Genomic DNA, 20,174 nt, shown 5'->3' with positions numbered 1-20,174 from the left:
AGTTTTCACTGAGAGTATATAGCTCTCAGAGGTTTCCAGCTTTACTTGAGGGGGTATCTTATCAGACTCCTAATTTGTTCAGGTTCTGAGCTTTGTACTGTTACAAGGCATTTTAGTGTTCCAATTAAATTATTGGATTCCTCCTGTTATAAACTGAATTATGTCTTTCTAAATTCATGTTGAGGTCCTAACCCCGATATGACTCTATTTGCCAGGAAGAGAGTCCTTACCTGAAACTGAACCCTGCTGGACCTTTATCTTGGACTTCTCACCTACAGAACCGTAAACAGAAATTTCTGTTGTTTAAGCCACTCGGTCTGTGGTATTTTGTTATGGCGGCCCGAGCAGACTAATTAAGGCACACCCTTCACATAAGGTGAGCATTCCTTTCTTACTTGCTGGAAGTTTCTCCAAAAAATTTAAAATGATATCAACCAGCAATTAGAATCACTTTCTATAAGAGGACTGGCTGGGACATCTAGTTAGCTATATTGCCAAAACATTTGCTTGCAGTCTAATGTTTCCTGTGTATTTATAATAATATGCATCAGTATGATAAAGGCTGAGACTACGACTGTTTAACTTCATCTGTGTATGAAAATGTAAAGTTAAAAAAGACTTTGGTTAAGGAAAAGTAATGATTTGGATGAGAATAAGAAAGGTGTATAAATATGGGTGTATAAGTTCTCAAGAAGGCAGTATTTTTTTCTAATGAAAAATAAAAAACAAAAACACTCACCAAAACCTGACATTGTAAGACTTAAAAAAAATATTCTAATTATGGAAAAAGCTAAATAAACATTATAACTTAGTGTTTTTAAAAATTTATTTCGTAATCCTTTATCAGACTATAAAAAATCAGTCTGGTGGGTAAGGACCAATTAATTATTTTTCTGAAAAATTTATATTTTCCATATTTGCTTTACCTCTGTGTAAGTACAGTTGGCCTTTGAACAACATGGGGGTTACTGACATTGACCCTTCATGCAGTTGAAAATCTGCAAGTAACTTTTTTTTTTCATGTTAAGTAGATTCTATGCCCAACATGGGGTATGAACTCATGACCCCAAGATCAAGAGTCCACAGGCTCTACAGACTGAGCCAGACAGGTGCCACTGCATGTAACTTTTGGTTCCTCAAAAACTTAACAACTAATAGCCTGTTTTTTTTTTTTTTAAGATTTTATTTATTTATTTGACAGAGAGAGAGACAGCCAGCGAGAGAGGGAACACAAGCAGGGGGAGTGGGAGAGGAAGAAGCAGGCTCCCAGCGGAGCAGGGAGCCCAATGCGGGGCTCGATCTCAGGACTCTGGGATCATGCCCTGAGCCAAAGGCAGATGCTTAACGATTGAGCCACCCAGGCGCCCCTAATAGCCTACTGTTAACCGGCAACTACTAATACATTACTTTGGATGTTATATGTGTTATATACTGTATTCTTACAATAAAGTAAGCTACGCAAAAGAAAACCATATTAAGAAAACCATACGAAAAATACATTTACAGTTCTGTACAGTATTTATTGGGAAAAAAATCTGCATTTAAGTGGACCCTTACAGTTCAAAACTATGTTGTTCAAGTCAACTGTATGTGAATACCACACAACCTCTTTTTGTGAACCACTTACACATTCTCCTAAATAACCACAATATCACTTACTGTTGATGATATCTAGAACATATTTAAATTTCCATAATTGTCCCAAGAATGTCTTTAGAGACTTCAAAAAACATTTACTTACAATTTTTTAAAAAGTAATCTCTTCACCCAACATAGGGCTCAAACTCACAACCCTGAGATCAAGAGCATAATGCTCCACTGACTGAGTCAGCCAGGTGCTCCTAGAAATTTCTTTAAAACCACAATCTAGGAGACAGTCCAACATGCCAGAGGAGTAGGAGACCTTAGCTTCCTCTGGTCCCAAGAATTCGGTTAGATAGCTATCAAATCATTCTGAACCCCTGTGAACTCAACCAGAGAGCTAAGAAAAGAACAGCTGCAATGCTACAAATAAAAAAGCCACCACTTTCTGCAAGAATGATAAGACAGAAAAACTTACCTCAAAAAGAGAACAAGAGGCAGTACCGGCTGCCAGGTATCTAATCAGTACGGATATAAGTAGGAAGTTAGAACCAGAGTTCAGAATAACCATTATAAAGATACTAGCTGGGCTTGAAAAAAAAGGAGAGAAGACACTAGAGAATCCATTTCTGGAGAAATAAAACAACTAAAATCTAATCAAGCTGAAATAAAAAAGGCTATTAATAAGATGCAATAAAAAATGAAGGCTCTAACTGCTGGGATATGAGGTAGAAGAGTGAATTAGTGATAGAGAAGACAAAATGATGGAGAATAAAGAAGCTGAGAAAATGAGGGAGAAACAACCACTGGCACGAGGGGAAAATTCAAGAGATAAGTGATACCATAAAATGAAACAATATTAGAATAATTGGGATCCCAGAAGAAGAGGAAAGAGAGAGAAAGAGATTGTGAGAGAGAGAGAGAGAGGGAGGGGCAGAAGGTATACTGGAGCAAATTATAGCTGAGAACTTCCCTAATCTGGGGAAGGAAACAGGCATTCAAGTCAAGGAGGCACAGAGAACACCCCCTCAAAATCAATAAAAATATGTCAACACCCCAGTATATAACAGTGATACTTGCAAATCTCAGAGACAAAGAGAAAATCCCCGAAAGCAGCTCAAGGCAAGAAGTCCATAACCTACAAGGGTAGAAACATTACACTGGCAGCAGACCTATCCACGGAGACCTGGCAGGCCAGAAAAGAATGGCATGATAAATTCAGAGTGCCAAATGAGAAAAATATGCAGCCAAGAATACTTTATCCAGCTCGGATGTCATTCAAAATAGAAGGAGAGATAAAAAGCTTACAGGACAAACAGAAACGAAAAGAATTTGTGATCACTAAACCAACCCTGCAAGAAATATTAAAGGGGATACTTTAAGCAAAAGAGATCCCAAAAGTAACATAGACCAGAAAGGAACAAGGACAATATACAGCAACACTGACTTTACAGGTAAAACAATGACACTAAATTCATATCTAATAGTTACTCTAAATGTAAATGGGCTAAATGCCCTAATTAAAAAAGATACTGGGTATCAGATTGGATAAAAAAGCAAGTCCCATCAATATGTTGTCTGCAAGAAACTCATTTTAGACCTAAATACACCTCCAGATTGAAAGTGAGGGGGTGGAAAACCATTTATCAGGCTAATGGACATCAAAGGAAAGCTGGGGTGGCAGTCTTTATATAGACAAATTAGATTTTAAACCGAAGACTGTAATAAGAGAAGAGGAAGGACACTATATCATAGTTGCAGGGTCTATCCAAAAAGAAGATCTAACAATTATAAATATTTATGCTCCTAACATGGGAACAGCCAATTAAATAAACCAACTAATAACCCAAATAAAGAAACACATTAATAATAATACAATAATAGTAGGGGACGTTAACACCCCACTCATAGCAATGGACATACCATCTAAGCAGAAGATCAACAAGGAAACAAGGACTTTGAATGACACACTGGACCAGATGGACTTCAGATATATTTAGAGTGTTCCATTCTAAAGCAACAGAATACACATTCCTCTTGAGTGCACATGGAACATTCTCCAGAATAGATCACACACTGGGTCACAAACCAGTTCTCAACTGGTACCAGAAGATTGGGATCATTCCCTGCATATTTTCGGACCACAATGCTTTGAAACTGGAACTCAATCACAAGAGGAAATTTGGAAAGAACTCAAATACGTGGAGGCTAAAGAGCATCCTACTAAAGAATGAATGGGTCAACAGGGAAATTAAAGAAGAATTTAAAAATTAATGGAAACAAATGAAAATGAAAACAACTGTTCAAAACCTTCGGGATGCAGCAAATGTGGTCCTAAGAGGGAGGTATATAACAATACAGCTTTTTTCAAGAAACAAGAAAGGTGGGAAGGGGGTGGAGGGGAGGGGGTAATAGGGTGATGGGTATTAAGGAGGGCCTGTGTTGTGATGAGTGCTGGGTGTTATAGGTAACTAATGAATCATCGAACACTACAACCAAAACTAATGATGTACTATATGTTGGCTAATTGAATTTAAATAAATAAATAAATAGAGAAACAAGAAAGGTCTCAAATACACAACCTAAAGGAGCTGGAGAAAGAATAGCAAATAAAGCCTAAATCCAGCAGAAAAGAATTAATAAAGAATAGGGGAGAAATCAACGAAATAGAAACCAAAAGAACAGTAGAACAGATCAACGAAACTAGTAGCTGGCTCTTTGAAAGAATACGATTGATAACCCCCCTGGCCAGACTTATCAAAAGGAAAAGAGAAGGGACTCAAATAAATAAAATCATGAATAAAAGAGGAGAGATCACAACCAACACCAAAGAAATACAACTACAAGAACATATTATGAGCAATTATATGCCAACAAATTAGGCAATCTGGAAGAAATGGATACATTCTTAGAAACTTATAAACTACCAAAACTGAAACAGGAAGAAATAGAAAACCTGAACAGACCCATAACCGGCAAAGAAATTGAAGGAGTAATCAAAAATATCCCAAGAAACAAGAGTCCAGGGCCAGATGGCTTCCCAGGGGAATTCTACCAAACATTTAAAGAATTAATACCTATTCTTCTAAAGCCATTTCAAAAAACAGAAATGGAAGGAAAACTTCCAAACTCTTTCTATGAGGCCAGCATTACCTTGATTCAAAACCAGACAACAACCCCACCAAAAAGAATTACAGACCAATATCCCTGATGAATATGGATGCAAAAATTCTCACCAAGATACTAGCCAATAGGATCCAACAGTACATTAAAAGGACTGCAAGGGTGTTTCAACATCTGCAAATCAATCAATCAATCAATACACTACATTAATAAAAGAAAGGACAAGAACCATATGATCCTCTCAATAGATGCAGAAAAAGCATCTGACAAAATACAGCATCCTTTCTTGATTAAAATTCTTCACAGTGTAAGACAGAGGGAACAGACCTCAATATCATAAAAGCCATACATGAAAAGCTCACAGTGAATATCATTCTCAATGGGGAAACACTGAGAGCTTTTCCCTAAGGTCAGGAACACGACAGGGATGTCTACTCTCACCACTGTTTTTCATCATAGTACTAGAAGTCCTAGCCTCGGCAATCAGACAACAAAAAGAAATAAAAGGCATCCGAATCAGCAAAGAAGTCAAATTCTCACTCTTTGCAGATGACATGATATTCTATATGGAAAAGCCAAAAGACTCCACCCCTAAATTGCCAGAACTCATACAGGCATTCAGCAATGTGGCAGGATATAAAATCAATGCACAGAAATCAGTTGCATTTCTATACACTAACAGTGAGACAGAAGAAAGAGAACTTAAGGAATCGATCCCATTTACAATTGCACCAAAAACCGTGAGATATGTAGGAATAAACCTAACCAAAGAGGTAAAGTATCTGTATTCTAATAACTCTAGAACACTTATGAAAGAAACTGAGGAAGACAGAAAGCAACGGAAAAACATTCCATACTCATGGAATGGAAGAACAAATATTGTTAAAATGTCTACGCTACCTAGAGCACTTCATACATTCAGTGCAATCCCTATCAAAATACCATCCACTTTTTTCACAGAGCTGGAATAAATAATCCTAAAATTTGTATGGAACCAGAAAAGACCCCGAACAGCCAGAGGAATGTTGAAAAATAAAAACAAAGCTGGGGGCATCACAATGCTGGACTTCCAGCTCTATTACAAAGTTGTAATCATAAAGACAGTATGGTACTGGTACAAAACAGACACACAGATCAATGAGAAAGAATAGAGAACCCAGAGATGGATCTTCAACTCTATGGTCAACTAATCTGCGAGAAGGCAGTAAAGACTATCCAATGGAAAAAAGACTGTTTCTTCAACAAATGGTGTTGGGAAAACTGGACAGCCACATGCAGAAGACTGAAACTGGACCATTTCCTTACACCATACACAAAAACAGACTCAAAAGGAATGACAGATCTATATGTGAGACAGGAATCCATCAAAATCCTAGAGAACACAGGCAGCAACCTTTGTGACCTCAGCAACCTTGGCCGCAGCAACTTCTTTCAAGACACGTCTCCAAAGGCAAGGGAAACAAAGGCAAAAATGAATTATTAGGACTTCATCAAGATAAAAAGCTCTTGCACAGCAACGGAAACAGTCGACAAAACCAAAAGTCAGCCTATAGAATAGGAGAATATATTTGCAAATGTCTTATCAGAGAAAGGGCTAGTATCCAAAATCTATAAAGAACTTATCAAACTCAACACCCAAAGAACAAATAATCCAGTAAAAAAAAATGGCAGAAGACATGAACAGACATTTCTCCAAAGAAGATACACAAATGGCCAACAGACACATGAAAAAATGCTCAACATGATCCAGCATCAGGGAAATACAAATCAAAACCACAATGAGATACCACCTCACAGCAGTCAGAATGGAGAAAATTAACAACTCAGGAAATGACAGATGTTGGGGAGGATGCAGAAAGGGGAACCCTCTTACACTGCTGGTGGGAATGCAAGCTGGTGCAGCTACTCTGGAACAGTATGGAAGTTCCTCAAAAAGTTAAAAATAGAGCTACCCTATGACCCGGCAATTGCACTACCAGGTATTTACCCCAAAGATACAAATGTAGTGATCGGAAGGGGTAGCTGCACCCCAATGTTTAGAGCAGCAATGTCCACAATAGCCAAACTATGGAAGGAGCCCAGATCTCCACTGACAAATGAATGGATAAAGAAGATGTGGTATTGTGCTAAGCAAAATAAGTCAATCAGAAAAAGACAATTATCATATGATCTCACTTATACGTGGAATTTAAGAAACAAAACAGAGGATCAAAGGGGAAGAGAGGAAAAAATGAAACAAGACAAAATCAGAGAGGGAGATAAACCGTAAGAGACTCTCAATCATGGGAAACAAACAGGGTTGCTGGAGGGGAGGGGGCTGGGGCAACTGGGTGATGGACATTAAGGAGGGTACATGATATAATGGGCACTGGGTGTTAATATAAGGCTGCTGAATCACTGAACTCTACCTCTAAAACTAGTAATACATTATATGTTAATTAATTGAATTAAAACCAACCAACCAACCAACCAACGAACCAACCACAATCCAAACAAGGTTGAAGCACTGCACTGTATCTGGCCTTTTCTATCTTTTTATTCTTGACTACTTCCCCCTCTAGCTTTTTTCTTTACAACCCTGAAGAACGATCAGTATTTAAAAAAAAAAAATCAGAAGTGCCTGGCTGGCTCAGTCGTAAGAGTGTGCAAATCTTGATCTCAGGATTGAACTCACGACCCCCATGTTGTGTCTAGAGGTTACTAAAAATAAATAAATAAATAAATAAATACACTTTAAAAAATCAGAGTACACCCAGTAAGAGTACTATGTCATGGAATTTGTTTATTTACTTGTTTTTCTGGTTAAGTAAACTCTATGCCTAACGTGGGGCTCCAACGCATGACCCCAATATCAAGAGTAACATGCTCTACTGAATGAGCCAGCAGGGTACCCCTTAGCCCTTGATCTTTCATGTACAATTTTAAAACAGAAGAAAACCAAAACCTCCCTACCCTAAAATCTCAGGAAATGGAAAACTTTTCAAACGGTTGGAATGTACTCATTTTTCACTAAAACCTAATCTGGACTGATATGAAGCTTTTAGTCTTTATCCCTCTCAGGATGAACATTTCAGAAATATTAATTTATTTCAGAAGGGGATGTGGCCTCATGCCTCGCTGAGATGACATGCAATATAAGGTTTATGGGTCATGTTACCTTCCTAATACCTGAAACTTCTGAATTCAGAAGCTCATCAGATTCCAGAGGTTTCAGATAAGGGACTGTGGACTTGTATATGCACTGAGCCAACATGTAAACTGATTTTATTGTTAAAATGTCTGAAAAACACAGGAGATAAGACATATCCCAAATGCTGACCTTTAACGGAAGTTTCCATTTCTGAAACAGGTTCTGATTTTTCTTCTCCATTAGATTCATCAACTTCTGCCACTGTTGTTAACTCTGGTTCACTCTTGTAGAGTCTATAATCTGGACCCTGGAAAGGAAGATGTGCAATTAAAAAAAAAATTGGTACGAGTTTCTTTTATAAGGTTTACCTCTAAAGCCTCAAATCAAACCCTGAAAATTAAAAGCCTCAGTCAACTGTCTTGGATACAGGCACAATAGATATATATAATTGATACATATATATTACAACCAACATAGGAAAAAAAATCTGAAATATTTTTAACCAGTAAAAGTTTTGGTTTTCAAATTAAGAATATTCTTATTAGGGACAAAGTCATTAGAACATTTTTTTTTATCACAGTACAACTGAGGTCTGAAAATAATTATATCAATTCAGTTAGTCCTATTTCTTATCCCTTAATTCTCTTCTAGCTTACCACATTTTACACTTATTTGTTCAACCCCAAATCTCTTATTTTCAGCTTCCATGGGTAATGTCTCTCCTTGGCAATGTCCACATCCTCTAATAGTTTTTCTAGATGGAACTGCCCATATCCCAACCCTTTTATCATTCTTAGTAACAATCTTTTTTCATTCTCACTTCTTTCTGATCCAAAGATATTTTGCTTCTAATATCCTGAAATGGTATATTTAAAATATGACTTCTTAGGCAAATGCAAGGTAACCACTTTACAAAAACACTTATTAAAAATATGAAATTATGAAGTACTAAAATTGTAAAAATATAAGAAAATGAGAATGGCAAAACAAAAACAGGAAAAACACAAACAGAAAAACACTGGCTAAAAGTGAGGTTATAATAAAAAAAAAAGTTTGAGTGTAAAATAAACTTTCAAAAATGAGAGGGCAGGTACATGATTGATTATTCTGTGGCTACTGAAGCCACTTACACAGTGAGATCCATTTCTTGGATATCCTTGAACTTGATGAATCTTCTTTTCTTCAGGCAGATGGACTGGGCCCCTGCTATAACAGAGCAAGGAGCTGCTATCACTGGGCAGAGGGGGGATTATGGGAGGCTGCTCTGTAAAGTCATAGGACCGAGGAAGTGGAGGACGAGGTGGGACTACTTCCTCTTCCTAAAGATTGTAGAATAGTCACCTTATTTAGATAAGCATATTGAATTAAGTATATCTAAATTCTTTGCAATGGTAAGTTAACTTAAATTCACTTTAAGATAATTAAAGGGACACTGCCAAGCCAAAAGTCTCAAATTGAAAAGTAAAATAAAAAATGCAAAGTATGATAGCCAGTAACTGGGTCTCAAATACGGTTTTATCTAATTTTTTTGGGTAACATACAGGTTAGCTTTCATCTGAAGCTTAACATCAAAACAGATATTTGAAACTACTGTTATTTTCACTTTAAAAATAGAAGAAAGTAATTAATTTAAAAGTCTTACTGCCTATTTTTTTTTTTTTTGTAATTTTAAGAGACAAAATAAAGAAACATCTCTTTTTGATTGGTTTTAATACAAAATTCAAGACCACAGATGCTTTCACTCAGGTTGACAGTATCTCTTTGTAGTTGTAATTTCTCTATGGTATGCATGACACACAGCCAACTTATCTATCAATCATCCTACAAATTTTATCAAGAATAAGAAACAATGATAAATATTCAAATTACTTGTATCAGAAAAAGTATGACAATGTTAAAGTTCTAACATGGATGAAAAGTAGTGATTCAATTTTTTTTTTTTTTTGCATTGAGGGAAGAAAAATCATATCTGTTAGAAGTATCAAATTACTGAATCAGTGAAATTTCAAGATTAAAACAATAACTTAAATATATTTAGAAAACATTTTTGTTATGAAGAGAAGACAAATGCTAATTCATGTGTTACACATTTAAAATAATTTAGAGATAAACAATCCAAACTTACCTCATTTTTGTACTTAACTGCTGAGAAAGGCTTTGATCCTGCCATACCTGTTAAAAAAATTATAAATGTAACTACCCATACTAAACATATTCTTTAAATTGACATAAAAAGGAATAATTTCATCTCACTTGTTTTATTCTTAAAGATTTTATTTTTAAGTAATCTCTACACCCAAAGTGGGGCTTGAACTCACAGCCCCGAGGTCAAAAGGTGCATGCTCTACTGACTGAGCCAGCCAGGCACCCCCATTTCACTTATTTTAAATGAAGCCTTCAGTTTCTAATCCATTGTTTATTAATGTTCTCAGAATTTGAAACCTATTACATTTAAAAATACAAATTTAAATACCTAGTTTAAACAAGAGTATAGGGAAATGGGTTTTCTGAAGCACTACTGATGTAAGTGTATTTCAGTACCATTTTGTAGGAGGGCAGTTTGGCTGTGCCTATCAAAATGAAAGATGTGTGCTCATTTCCAACTTCTTGTAATCCATAAGTACCAGCATGTGTGTTTAGTTATAGACACAATAATACACACACACACACACACACACACACACACACACACACACAAATATATATAATTACAGCACAGTTTATGACAGAAAAAAAAACCAAACCCCAAACCTGGAAACAACCTACATGTCCAACACCACAGAATGGACACATCATAGTTCATCTATATAATGGATTATTACACAGTTATTGCATTGTACTGTTAAGGAGAAAAAAACCAAATTGTTGAAAAACAAGTATACTATGATTTCATTTTTGCTGTGGGGAAAAAAAATCATAAAAGCAGAACATTATGCGTGTGTATAATTATACACAAAAACCAGTAATTTATTTTTTTTGTGGGTGAGGCTGGCAGAACTTTTGCTTTGTACTTTATAAACTTGTGTACTGATTCAATGTTACAAGAGTGAGTGACTGTTTTCTGATGTCAAAAATCCATTCAAATAACAAGAGAGCCAATTCTATGTGTCATTCCATTCATTCATTCATTCAGAAAATTTACTTATTTATTGTAATCTCTGCACCCAACATGGTGCTTGAACTCACAACCCTGAGATCAAGAGTTGCATGTTCTTCTGCCTGAGTCAACCAGGCACCCTGTGTCATTCCATTTAGACATAAGATGATGGTCAATTACTGCAGAAAAGCTAATTTACCTGTTTCTGTAGTGCCTCTTTGCTGTTTGTGTTTACTCAGTCCTTCCATGACATCCTGAATTCTCCAAAGTTCTTTCTGAATCTGTGCACGCTGAATTCCTGCTGATTCAGTCTTTCAGTAAAAAGAGCCCACATACAGGGGAAAAAAAGTTGTAAATTCCACTAATTATATATTTTAAAAAATGACAATTGCAGTGGATTAAAGAATATTTAATATGATCTATGTGACTTTCCCAATTTTGCAACTTCTGTGGCCTTTGATTAAACAGAGAAAGAAAAAATTCAATTTCTCAGACTTAAGTGCACTATTTCAAATCCCTTCAATAAGCTTTGCCTTGCATTATTGCTGATCACAAGGGACTAAAAAATGGAAAACAAAAAGAAAACAGAACAAAATAGAAACTCACAAAACTCACATTAAAAAATTTTTTTTAAGGGAGAAGAAAAAAAATGGGAAGTATACTAATTTCCTAAGTTCTAGAAAATAAGATCATAATCGTTTTCAGTAAGATTCTAATAGAACTCTATGACATATTGGTACTTTGGATAACAAGAAATATTATTTTTTGGAATGCAAATTTATTTTTAAAAAAAGGGTCAATGAAGTACAAAACTGTCATATTAACCAGAAAATTTTTTTTCCACTGAATATCAGTTTTTGACAACTGTAGATATTAGAATAGTCAATACAGCTAAAAAGTCCTCTGAGGGGTGAAAATATGCTTGTAAAGTCTATAAGCATAAAGACTATATGCTATGCTGCTTCAAGAAGGCACTACATAACAGAATAATTTAGTTATCCAGTTTTCCAAGCCACAGGGCTGGAAGCATCAAAGTAAAAAAAGGAAGTATTCACAGAAGACTTAAACACAAGGACAACCCAGGGATGTGAATACTGATATAGACTTGTAGGGAGTGATTTCAATTATAAAAATCAGACATGTGCACATGTATAGAGAATACATATTATTTTTGCAATAATTAAAAAATATATAGTTTTACCTATCTGAAAGGTGTATGATGAAAATCTCATTTTTTGGTGTTATTTTGCATTTCTCTGATTACTGGTGACTTTGAACAATATTCAAACACTTTCTACAGAGTAACTAGTCATGTTCTCTGTCCATATTTCTGATGTATCGTTTCTCCAAATCAAAAAGAAATTTCCTTGCAGATCAAAACAGTAACTGTTGTTGAGTTTTAGTGGTCAACAATACTTCTTGCCACTATGCCATCTTTTAAGTTTATTTGCCTTCATTGTCTGCTTATTTACTTAATTATTATTATTATTTTTAAAGTAAGCTCTGTGCTCAATGTAGGGCTTAACCTCACAACCTCTAGATCAAGAGTCGCCTGCTCTACCAACTTAGCCAGCCAGGTGCCCCGTTTACTTATTTAATTAATAAACACATAGTATGTTTTATGTGCCTGATACTATTCTAAATGCTTCAAAAATATCAACATATTTAGTCATTATAATAACCTAATAAAAGTAGGCACTATTATTTTCATTTTATAGTTATGAGAACTGAAGTGCAGAGTCATTATGTAACTGGTCTATGAGTTATAACTCACAGAGTGTGCCTTCTAGTTCTTTATTTTTTCAAAATAGTAACTACTGTGCATGAATGGATAAAGAAGATGTGGTCCATATATACAATGGAATATTACTCAGCCATCAGAAAGAACGATTACCCAACATTTGCAGGAACATGGACGGGACTGGAGGAGATTATGCTAAGTGAAATAAGTCAAGCAGAGAAAGACAATTATCATATGGTTTCACTCATTTATGGAACATAAGAAATAGCAGGAAGATCGGTAGGAGAAGGAAGGGAAGAATGAAGGGGGGGTAAACAGAGGGGAAATGAACCACGAGAGACTAAACTGAGAGCTTCAGGGGGTGGAGGATTGGGATAGGCCAGTGATGGATATTAAGGAGGGCACATACTGCATGGAGCACTGGGTGTTATACGCAAACAATGAATCGTGGAACACTACATCAAAAACTAAGGATGTACTGTATGGATAACATAATAAAAAATTAAAAAAAAACTATAAAAAATAATAACTACTTCATTATACCTTCATTACACCTTTATTTTTTTATTATTTTATTTATTATTATTATTTTTTAAAAGATTTTATTTATTTATTCGACAGAGATAGAGACAGCCAGTGAGAGAGGGAACACAAGCAGGGGGAGTGGGAGAGGAAGAAGCAGGCTCATAGCGGAGGAGCCTGATGTGGGGCTCGATCCCATAACGCCGGGATCACGCCCTGAGCCAAAGGCAGACGCTTAACCGCTGTGCCACCCAGGTGCCCCACCTTCATTATACCTTTAAAATATTAGTACTGTTTTGTTAATTTTTTCAAAGGATTCTGGTGGAAATCTTGTTGGAACAGAATTTGAGTTTATACAAAGAATTTTCATTAAGAGGATGTTAAATCAGGCCATCCATGAACATGGTATACCAATTCTACTTCTCTATTTATTCAAGTCTTATGTCCTATCATATAGATATTACATTTTCATGATGAACATTTTTTGTTAAGTTAAATCAGGTAAACTGCTGTGGCCTGAAAGCTAAAAATAGGGGGTTATAAAAAAAAAACCCAAAACTGCCCAAGATTATGTGACAGAGTATATACATCTGCAACATCTAAAATATTTTAATATCTGGTCTTTTACAGAAAAAGTTTGTTGACCCCTGGGTTACTTCTTAGATATTTCAGGGTTTTTTTTCTACTGTAATTAGTATTAACCCCACTGTTCAATACGGAAGTCACAACCACATGTGGTTACTTAAATTTAGATAACTAAAATGAAATACAATTAAAAATTCAGTGTCTTGTCACACTGACAACATTCTGAGTGCCCAACAATGGCATGTAGTTGGTGGCTACTATACTGAACAGCACAGATGGAGGGCAGTTGGTTTACTAAGAGTCAATTTTACTAATATTTATTCCTTGTATTGACTTGTCTGTTGAGTCCATAAGGTTTCCAATGCAGTAGGCTGAATTTATATAGAGTCACAAGCATGAAGTGACTTTTACTATTTTCTTGAACATATATTATCTCTCTTTCCCAGAGCAACACTTTAAGACAGGTATTACTGTTTCTGTTTTACAGACAAGAAAATTAACACCTAGAACCTGATTCCAGATGTGACTGCTTACAAAACTGGATTCTTTATGCTAAGCAGTGCTGCATCTTTCCCTATTCAATAACATATCAAAAGTCAATAGGCTAAACTAGTTTGATAAAAAAAGAGGCATTTAATATAGAATGCATTAGAATAAATTTTTATTTTTTTATTTTTAAGTAATCTCTGTGCCCAACATGGGGCTCAAATTCACAACCCCAAGATCAAGAGTTGCACACTGTACTGACTGAGGCAGCCAGGTGCCCTGGATTAGAATAAATTTTATAAAAAGATAAATTATGCTTTATTTGATAAATCCATTTAATTCAACACTTCAATACTAACTTCAATATAGTTAGGCAGAAACAAAAACATGACAGGGATCACACCACATGCCCAACAGAAAAAAGAACTTTTAAACAATGAGAGATTACTTTGTGGAATAGTAAGATTCCTATCATTGAAAGTATTTAAACCCAGGTCTTAGGTGGCCAATAATGTAAGAACCATTAAGGGCATGCACGAATCTAACAAGGTGGGTTGTACAGTACCAGTCAAAACCAGTTGAGACAATGCAAAAAAACCCCATTCACTTTTGTACCTGAACTTCGCCAAGGCGATCTAGCTGTTCTTGCATCTGGTTCCTGGTAACAGTTACATCGTACTCTAACTTGTCATATTCTCTCCATGCTCGTTCCAGTTCCTAAAAATCAAAGAGCATTAATTACTTTAATGGGGAAAATGTGCTTTTATATTGTTATCACTGTAATTACAAGCTTTCTAGGTTTTAGAATATTATGCAGTTTACATTGGAAAAAATAAAAATTTTTGTAATTCATTTTCCTTTCCTTTCCTGTTTAAAACATTTTCTTATCTGCCCTGGTTAAAATTTCTTCATAAATAAAAAATACTAAATAGGTTCTATTTTAGCATGTTGGATATTCAGTAACACCAGAAGCCTGACATATCTTTACACAGAATAAATTTACAGTAATGTAATAAACCAAATGCAGCTAAACAGACAAATCAGTGAATCCTGCTTATAAAGACTCAATATACATGCTACTCACCTACATTTTTCTCTTTTGGGAAAAAATCACCCCAAAACCCTCAAATCACAGAGAAAATTTTCATACTGGTCTTTAGCCACTTGTCATCTATTATATATGGAACAATTCTAAAAATGGTTAAAAATACATTGTCATTTCACTGTTTCAGGATGCTATTCTGTGGGAGTGTAGGTACTCTTCTATGGGTTGTAATTACTCTTCAGACATTTCAGAGTGGTATGAAGTCAACAAATTGATAAAGTAAGGCAGGGGTTTTGATCAGTTTTATTACTTGTATATAGTATGGTGTTGGCACATGTAACACAAGCAACAAATATATACTGAACACTGTTGTAAAATGAATTAGTAACTCTTATCTAAGAACCTTCCATGACCAGAGATTTCATGCCCTGAACTGTGCTGAATGAAGCCTGCCCTGGGAAATGTCAGTTTACCAACACCAGTAGTCTTGGGATAAGGAAAGAGAGTATAGATTTTGGAGGAAAGGTTATCTAAAATAACCTAAACAGTTTTTTTTTTTTAAATTGAAGAATAGTTGACACAATGTTACATAATAATCTTAACAGTTTGTTCCTAACGATTCTCTTTTCAAGAGTTATTTTACTTTTGGGCCACCTAGGTGGCTCAGTCGGTTAAGCATCTGCCTTTGGCTCAGGTTATGATCTCAGGTTCCTGGGATTGGGCCCCAAGTCGGGCTCCCTGCTCAGTGGGGAGTCTGCTTCTCCCTCTCCCTGCCGCTCTTCCTGCTTGTGCTCGTTCTCTCAAATAAATAAAATCTTAAAAAAAAAGTTATTTTACTTTGTATATTGTGTAAGTAGCTTAAAATTACTTTAAAAAACTCAGGCAATGAAAAATTATTCAAGGTACACACTTTTAAAAATTAAAATGAGTATTAGAATTTGGCCATTTGGGATAATTGCTTTTTGAATCTAAGAGGTCTCCTTAAGCAGGTTTTACTATGAATTGCATTTTTAAAAAAGTAGGGATAAACCACTGGAGATTTTTTATCATCTCTATATTATACAGATAATTTAGGGAGTCTATTTAACTGATTTCACAATTAATAAAAATTTTAAAAGGCAAAGTGATAAAGGACTTAAGATTTTTATCTCCTCTATATTGTGTAAAAATTAGTCTTCTTACTTGGCTCCAGCAAACTTTTACCTGATGAATAAGGATACTGATCTCCTTATTTATTTATTTTACCTCCAGACCCAACGGCAGCCCCGCAATTAAGTAAGATAGCACTGGCAGGCTAACACCTAACCTCTCTTGTAGCAGGTGCTGGGTGGGTCCAAACAGGTGTAGGGTGGGTCCAAATGCGATAGAGGCATTTGGCATCTAAATGTAAGAACATTTTAGGAAGTAAGAATCCTTGTCTTTCTTATCCTAAAGGTATAGGAAGCATATATTCTAGAGCTAGAAATTATTTTCAGGGTGAAGAAATACAATATACTTTCAAGTTTTCTAGCCTGGAAAGTCCTGCCACTGCACTGCAACGTTTGGCCTGAGTCCCATAGTCCTGCTGGGCTTACCTGTTTCTGCCTTTACCTCTGGGCTCCTCAAACATGATTATGGGTGGGCAGAACACAAATCAACAGAGGACGGCAAGAAAAGGGGTAGCACTGGCATAACATCAGTTTCTCCCAATATCTGGTTGAGCATTCCATTAACGAATTTACAAGTAACATGTTGAAAACTGTTAAATATGACCTTACTGTTTTTTTGTCAAGAAGATAATATATAGGTATGCTAAGGCAATTAAAAGTGGTAATGACTTTTAAACATACAATTATCTTAAAATCACAGGCATTAAGTCAGGAAATAGTGTTTTTGATAAAAATATGGAGTGGTTCACGCTATATACAGTTAAAGAGAAAAAAATGAAATCTTGCAATCAACAACCACATGGATGACGCTCACAATGTTAAAAGAAGCCAAAGAGTTATATACTATGTGATTAATATGATTTATACATATATATGATTTATAAAGCTCAAAAATAAGCAAAAAGCTAACATATAGTTTAAGTCAGCTGGTGGTGTTCTAGGAAGCAGTCACTGGGAGGGGAGTTCCTGGCATGCTAGTAAAGTTCAGCGTCTTGACATGGATGCCAGCCGTACCTGTGTACTTAGATTGTGTACTTTTCTGAGAATATGTTGTACTCTAACAAAGGCAAAAAAAAAAAAAAGTATATGTACATGCGTAAGATTGTTACAGGGATGGCAGAAAACTTCTCAAAAATTTGACTCAGTCTAACTTTAGGATGTGGAACAAGTATAATGAAGATTTTATTTTTTTTATTTTTTTATTTTTTAAAGATTTTATTTATTTATTCGACAGAGATAGAGACAGCCAGCGAGAGAGGGAACACAAGCAGGGGGAGTGGGAGAGAAAGAAGCAGGCTCATAGCGGAAGAGCCTGATGTGGGGCTCGTTCCCGTAAGGCCGGGATCACGCCCTGAGCCGAAGGCAGACACTTAACGACTGAGCCACCCAGGTGCCCCGTATTTTTAAGTAATTTCTTTTTTTTTTTTTTAAAGATTTTATTTATTTATTAGGCAGAGATAGAGACAGCCAGCGAGAGAGGGAACACAAGCAGGGGGAGTGGGAGAGGAAGAAGCAGGCTCATAGCGGAGGAGCCTGATGTGGGGCTTGATCCTAGAACGCCGGGATCACGCCCTGAGCGGAAGGCAGATGCTTAACCGCTGTGCCACCCAGGCGCCCTTAGTAATTTCTTAACATGGGGCTTGAATTTACAATCCCAAGATCAAGAGTCAGATGCTCTAATGACTGAGCCAGCCAGGCACCCCTCCTTTTCTTGTCCAATATCAATGGCAATTTATAACCAAATCCACCCAGGGAAGAGCTACACAATATGTTACATAAACATAAATGTGTTATCTGTGTTTATAATCTTTAACTTGTGTCTGTAGTTTCTCTTCTAATCTCTTTGAAATAAAACTATATTCCATCTCTAAGAAAGTGGTTATTATTTATTGTACAAATTTTAGATGTAACAAATTTGTATAATTATAAATGTAGAAAACCTAGAATACAAGGAAAGAAAAAGAAAAAATACTTATTACTGTACTATACTTTTGTTAGCATTTTTGTGCATTTTCTTTTAACCTTTTTCATATACACACAATGGAAATTTACAAATATACACAAAAGTAAGGTCCACTCCAAATTCAACAGTATGGATACATGGACAGTCTGATTTTTTCTATAGTACTCATATTCTATCTTTGTGGAATTATTTTAAGGCAAACACCAAGCATCATATCATTTCATCTATAAATACTTCAGTATGTATTTTTTTTAAAGATTTTATTTATTTATTTGAGAGAGAGGGAGAGAGAGCACCAGCAGGGGTTGGGGGCAGAGGGGCAGAGAGAGAGGGAGAAGCAGACTCCCCATTGAGCAAGGAGCCCAATGTGGGGCTTATCCCAGGATCCCAGGATCACCTGAGCCCAAGGCAGACACTTAACCAACTAAGCCACCCAGGTTCCGTTCAGAATGTATTTCTAAAGAAAAGAAAATAAAATGAAAAAATAACATGGAAATTCTTGTTTTAAAAATCATTAATATTTATTCCTTAAAATTTTTTTTTAAGGATTTAATTAATTTATTTGAGAGAGATGGAGAGAGCGAGTGCATGAGTGGCAGGAGGGGTAGAGCGAAAGAAACAAGGAGATTCCCACTGTGTTGGGAGCCCGACGTAGGGCTCAATCCCAGAATCCCGAGATCATGACCTAAGCCGAAGTCAGACGCTTAACGGACTGAACCACCCAGGTGCCCCTCCTTAAAAATGTTTAAAAAATATTATAACAATTTCCCCTATCCTCCTCTCTATGATCTTGTTAATTATATGGGGATGAGATTGGGTCACTTGATTTCCAGAATTTCTCCTATTCTACATTTTGCTTTTCCCCAAGGCATTTCATCTGTCCTGTTTCCCAGTCCTTGTAAGTTTATAATCCTAAACTCTAGTACATTCACTGGAGTCTAAAATTTGTTTACTTATGGTCCTCCTAGCTAGAATCCAACTCGGAACATAAGTCAGTTTAATGGAAGTCTATACATACAGCTTATTTACTGTAATCCTGGCTAATCTGTCTCAGTTTTCCATTTTTAACAAGTAATAAAACTATCCATGCCAAGGGGTTATGGGGATTAAGCACATGTAAAGTACTTAGAATCTGGCACCCAATAACTGCTCCAAGAAATAGTCCTAATTATTGTTATTACTTCATATATTGGTATTATTTTGCAGTGGATAAATGTATAAGCTAACTAATAGCATTATTCAGGATGGATGGGAGGCCTTTATAATACCTGCTTTATGATGTTTGAAATTCTAATTTTAGATTGTTGAGCAAGATTATTTAAATTTGATTTCAGGGGTGCCTGGGTGGCTCAGCTGGTTAAGCGACTGCCTTTGGCTCAGGTCATGATCCTGGGGTTCCAGGATTGAGTCCCACATTGGGCTCCCTCCTCAGTGGGGAGCCTGCTTCTCCTTCTGACCCTCCCCCCCCTCAAGCTCTCTCTCTCTCTCAAATAAATAAAATAAAAATAAATAATTTTTTTTTAGAAAGATTTTATTTGACAGAGAGACACAGCGAGAGAGGGAGCACAAGCAGGTGGAGTGAGAGAGGGAGAAGCAGGCCCGATGCGGAGCTCGATCCCAGGACCCTGGGATCATGATCTGAGCTGAAGGCAGACGCTTAACGACTGAGCCACCCAGGTGCCCCAAAAACAAATAAATTTGATTTCAAGTTCCAGAAAGTACATGTTATAGTGAAATGGAGTAGAAAGTACAG

The 20,174-nt window shown here is 36.1% G+C and overlaps 1 protein-coding gene across 11 annotated transcripts in view; it reads right to left on the bottom strand.

Annotated features, from left to right (window-relative positions):
* Positions 1–20,174, bottom strand: part of PLEKHA5 (pleckstrin homology domain containing A5) — a 241,253-nt gene that overhangs the window by 21,309 nt on the left and 199,770 nt on the right. For 10 of the 11 annotated variants that reach the window (XR_007189477.2, XM_044385204.3, XM_044385206.3 and 7 more), the window contains 4 exons: positions 14,881–14,982; positions 11,131–11,242; positions 9,960–10,006; positions 8,024–8,141 (listed from right to left, as the gene is read on the bottom strand). Coding sequence is in view for 10 of the 11 variants with exons in the window: in XM_044385204.3 (XP_044241139.1) it covers positions 8,024–8,141; positions 9,960–10,006; positions 11,131–11,242; positions 14,881–14,982 (379 nt within the window). In the remaining variant the exon portion in view is untranslated. Of the gene's footprint in view, positions 1–8,023; positions 8,142–8,964; positions 9,154–9,959; positions 10,007–11,130; positions 11,243–14,880; positions 14,983–20,174 lie in introns of all 11 variants that reach the window. The other variant, XM_044385212.3, reaches the window with a different exon arrangement.

This window comes from Ursus arctos, unplaced genomic scaffold (assembly GCF_023065955.2).
Source record: "Ursus arctos isolate Adak ecotype North America unplaced genomic scaffold, UrsArc2.0 scaffold_26, whole genome shotgun sequence".
NCBI classification, from domain to species: Eukaryota; Metazoa; Chordata; class Mammalia; order Carnivora; family Ursidae; genus Ursus; species Ursus arctos.
Note: the sequence above shows the minus strand (reverse complement) of the source record. Positions and strands in the feature narration are given on the sequence as shown.